We start from the raw sequence: 3,154 nt of genomic DNA, 5'->3' as shown, positions 1-3,154 counted from the left end.
ACCCTGAGAGGGGAGAGGCCCCGTGTCCCAGTCCATCTGTGTGCTGCTCACCCAGCGCGTGGGGGATGAGGTGCAGGAAGGCGTCCCCTAGGAGTCCCCCCGAGGCAAAGCTGAGCAGTAGCCGGAGCAGGGCCTGGTGCTGGGAAGTGTTGGACTCCACGGGGATGAGGAAGAGGATGAAGTAGGGGGCGGCGCTGATCAGCAAGGTGGCTCCGATGGCCTGCAGAGGTTGCGGGGAGGGGGGGAGGAGAGAGACTGTCAGGGGGTTACGCCAGTGCAAGCACGTGCAAGGCAGCACCTCCACGTTCGACACAGGAACTCACGTGTGTCCATAGCTTGACCAAGTCCTGCCTCTCCTTCCCAGGCAACTGCTGGTGGCTCGGGGACCCCTCAGCCGAGTGCGGAACACGGACTTCCTTGGGCTGGTGGCTAAAGTCGGCCTCGCTGGGGCCGTGGAAGTCCTCATGCGAATGCCCATGGCCGTGGAAGTCCCCATGCGAGTGGCTGTGGTGAGCATGGCTGTGCCCATGGTGCAGATCCTCGTGGCTGTGCCCAGCGTGGCTGTGCCCGTGGTGCAGATCCTCGTGCGAATGCCCATGGTACAGATCCTCGTGGCTGTGCCCAGCGTGGCTGTGCCCATGGTGCAGATCCTCGTGCGAATGCCCGTGGTGCAGATCTTCGTGCGAAGAAGTAATCTGTATCAGCGCTGCACAGACCATCATGGCGGCGACTGGGCCATAGAGTCCCGCTCTGCCCTGCGTCCGTCCAGGCAGCACCATCCTGCTGTCACGACTGGAAAGCGGGAGTGTGAGCACGACCTTTCCTGTCACGCTCACATATCCCCTCGCTCTAGTCCCCGTTCCCTCCAGCAGAGGTAGAGAGGCCACAGAAAAGTGGAAGAAATTCTAGAGAGGCCAGTGTAAAATCATAGCGGCACAGCAGAGTCTAGAGCCTGCACCGCACGACCATAACTAACCAAAACAGATCTAGCACTGCGGGGTCATAGTGATGGAGAGGAGTGTCTAGAGCGGCACTGCTGGGTCACGGGGATCACAAGAGGAGGGTCTAGAACAGCGTTTCTCAACGACCGGTCTGGGGACCGGTGCCGTCTCAGAGATCTCCCTGACACAGGTTGGAAGGCAGCAACCCTGGTATCAGAAAGAGTGAGAAACGCCGCTCTCGAAGAACCCCTGCAAGATCTTTCTCCCAATCACTATGACTCACGTAGTACACGCTCTACACCCGCGGCCCTCAGCCGTTCCAGATGACTGCACCCCTTTCAGGAGGCTGATTTGTCTTGCGTACCCCAAGTTTCACCTCACTTAAAAACTACCTGCTTACAAAACCAGACATAACACTACAGCCCACGGTTACTGAACCATGGCTGGCTTTCTCATCAGCCGTGTGACATTTTAGTCTGCACTGACTTGGCTGGTGCTTTTCATGCAGCCTGTTGTAAAACTAGGCAAGTATCGAGCTGAGCTGATGTACTCCTGGAAGACCCTGCGTACCCCCATGGGTATGTGAACCCCTGGTTGAGAACCGCCGCTCTAGACTCCCTTCCCTGTCCCCTCTACGCGCTCTTTGCCATCTCTATGACCCTGCAGTGCCCTCCTTCCCAGCGCCATGGTCCTACACGGCCCCGCCTACGCTGTTTGCCCAGGGCTAGGATCATACAGTGGCTCCTTCTGTCCCCCACGTATTTATAGCCCGGGGCTTCCCATAGTCTCTAGGGTTGTGCGGCCCTTCTGGCCCCCCTTGCCTAGCATCTCTATGGCCATTATACCTCCAAGTGGCCCCCATCTACCTGCCATGCCAGCCCACCAGGCCCTTCTACCCCCCCCCCCCCCGTGCCCAGGGCCCGCAGCCCCCCCCACCCTGGGCTTGTCTCTGTGACCCCCGGGCCCCTCGAGCCCCCGACCCAAGGGCGCTCTAGCCCCCAACACCTTCCTCTCTATGGCCACGGGGCCCCTCGTCCTCCCAGCTCCCTGACCCCAGATCCACGCGGCCCCTCTAGCCCCCCTTTCCCAGCTCTATGCCCCGGGGCGCCGTGCGGCCCCTCTAGCCCCCTCCCCGCTCTCTATGCCCCGGGGGGTCTCACCGTCACTGGGATCCGTTAGCTCCGGCTCAGACCCGACGTGGCAGCCAGGCTCCTCCCCCTCCAAAATCTCGCGCGAACAATCCCCAGACCCGTCCACCCCGCCCCCCGCGAGCAGGCAGTGCCCCTCACAAAGATGGCGGCCACCATAGACCTTAATATCACCCCTCTTAAAGATGGAGGCCGCAGTAGGCCGTCCGTGTGCCCCTCACAAAGATGGTGACTGTGGCGAGACTTAGCCGGACAGTTACCATGGGGGCGCCATCTTTGTGCGGGGCGGCGTGAAGACTGACTAGCGGCCGCCATCTTTGTTTAGGGCGGAGCGCTTTCATCTCCCCGCCGGTCTGGTAGCAACCAAAGGGGACAGTAGGAATGTTCTCCCGTCTCTAGTGTAAGTGGGGTGGAGGAAAGACAGGTCCACGAGATACAGCCGTCACAGTGACTGTTTGTAACTAATCCCGTCTCTATGATTCACAGCATTGCATGCCGGGAAGGCGGAGGGGGTGGCTTCTCGTGGATGGTCAGTGGTGCATTGTGGGCTGGTTTAGAGGCTTGGCCACGGTGCATTATGGGCTGAACGAGCCCTCGCGCAGTGCATTATGGGCCGGAATCCCGCCCTCCCCGCGCGGTGCATTATGGGCCGGAATCCCCCCCCTCCCCGCGCGGGGTATACTGGGGCCGGCCGCGGTGCATGCTGGGCCGGGGAGGCCCCCGCGCGGGGCATGCTGGGTCGGCTGGGCCCGGCCGCGGTGCACTGTGGGTCCGCTCGGCTCCCGCAGGAGGCGGTGGCGGAGCCTGGATCAGGCCGGAGCCCGGGGGGGTCTGAGGCCCGGATCCCCCCGGCACGGAGCGGGGACCCCCGGGATGGGAGACCGCGGCCGCGGTGAGCGGGGGGGGCTAGACACCCCGCGCGGTGGGCGGGGCTGGGGGGCACCCTTGGGTGCAGGCCGGGGCGTGGCGTAACGGGGGGCCCGGCCCCGTCGAGAGCCGGAGGGTGGGAGCCCCCGGGGGTGGGGGGGAGGGGGTGTGTACTCGGGGCGGAGGGGTGCTGGGTCC

The 3,154-nt window shown here is 63.3% G+C and overlaps 1 protein-coding gene across 3 annotated transcripts in view; it reads right to left on the bottom strand.

Moving 5' to 3' along the window:
• Positions 1 to 2,168, bottom strand: part of LOC112122334 (zinc transporter SLC39A7) — a 6,164-nt gene extending 3,996 nt beyond the window's left edge. The window contains exons 1-3 of one of the 3 annotated variants that reach the window (XM_026646159.2): positions 2,102 to 2,168; positions 324 to 905; positions 52 to 220 (exon numbers count right to left, since the gene is read on the bottom strand). In XM_026646159.2, the coding sequence (XP_026501944.1) occupies positions 52 to 220; positions 324 to 779 (625 nt within the window). In that variant the 5' untranslated portion in view covers positions 780 to 905; positions 2,102 to 2,168. Of the gene's footprint in view, positions 1 to 51; positions 221 to 323; positions 1,814 to 2,101 lie in introns of those variants that run through there. The other 2 variants (XM_026646160.2, XM_029914284.1) reach the window with 2 other exon arrangements.
• Between the last annotated feature and the right edge of the window lie 986 nt (positions 2,169 to 3,154).

Source organism: Terrapene carolina, unplaced genomic scaffold, assembly GCF_002925995.2.
Source record: "Terrapene carolina triunguis isolate 2854851 unplaced genomic scaffold, T_m_triunguis-2.0 Scaffold34181, whole genome shotgun sequence".
Classification (NCBI taxonomy): Eukaryota; Metazoa; Chordata; order Testudines; family Emydidae; genus Terrapene; species Terrapene triunguis.
Note: the sequence above shows the minus strand (reverse complement) of the source record. Positions and strands in the feature narration are given on the sequence as shown.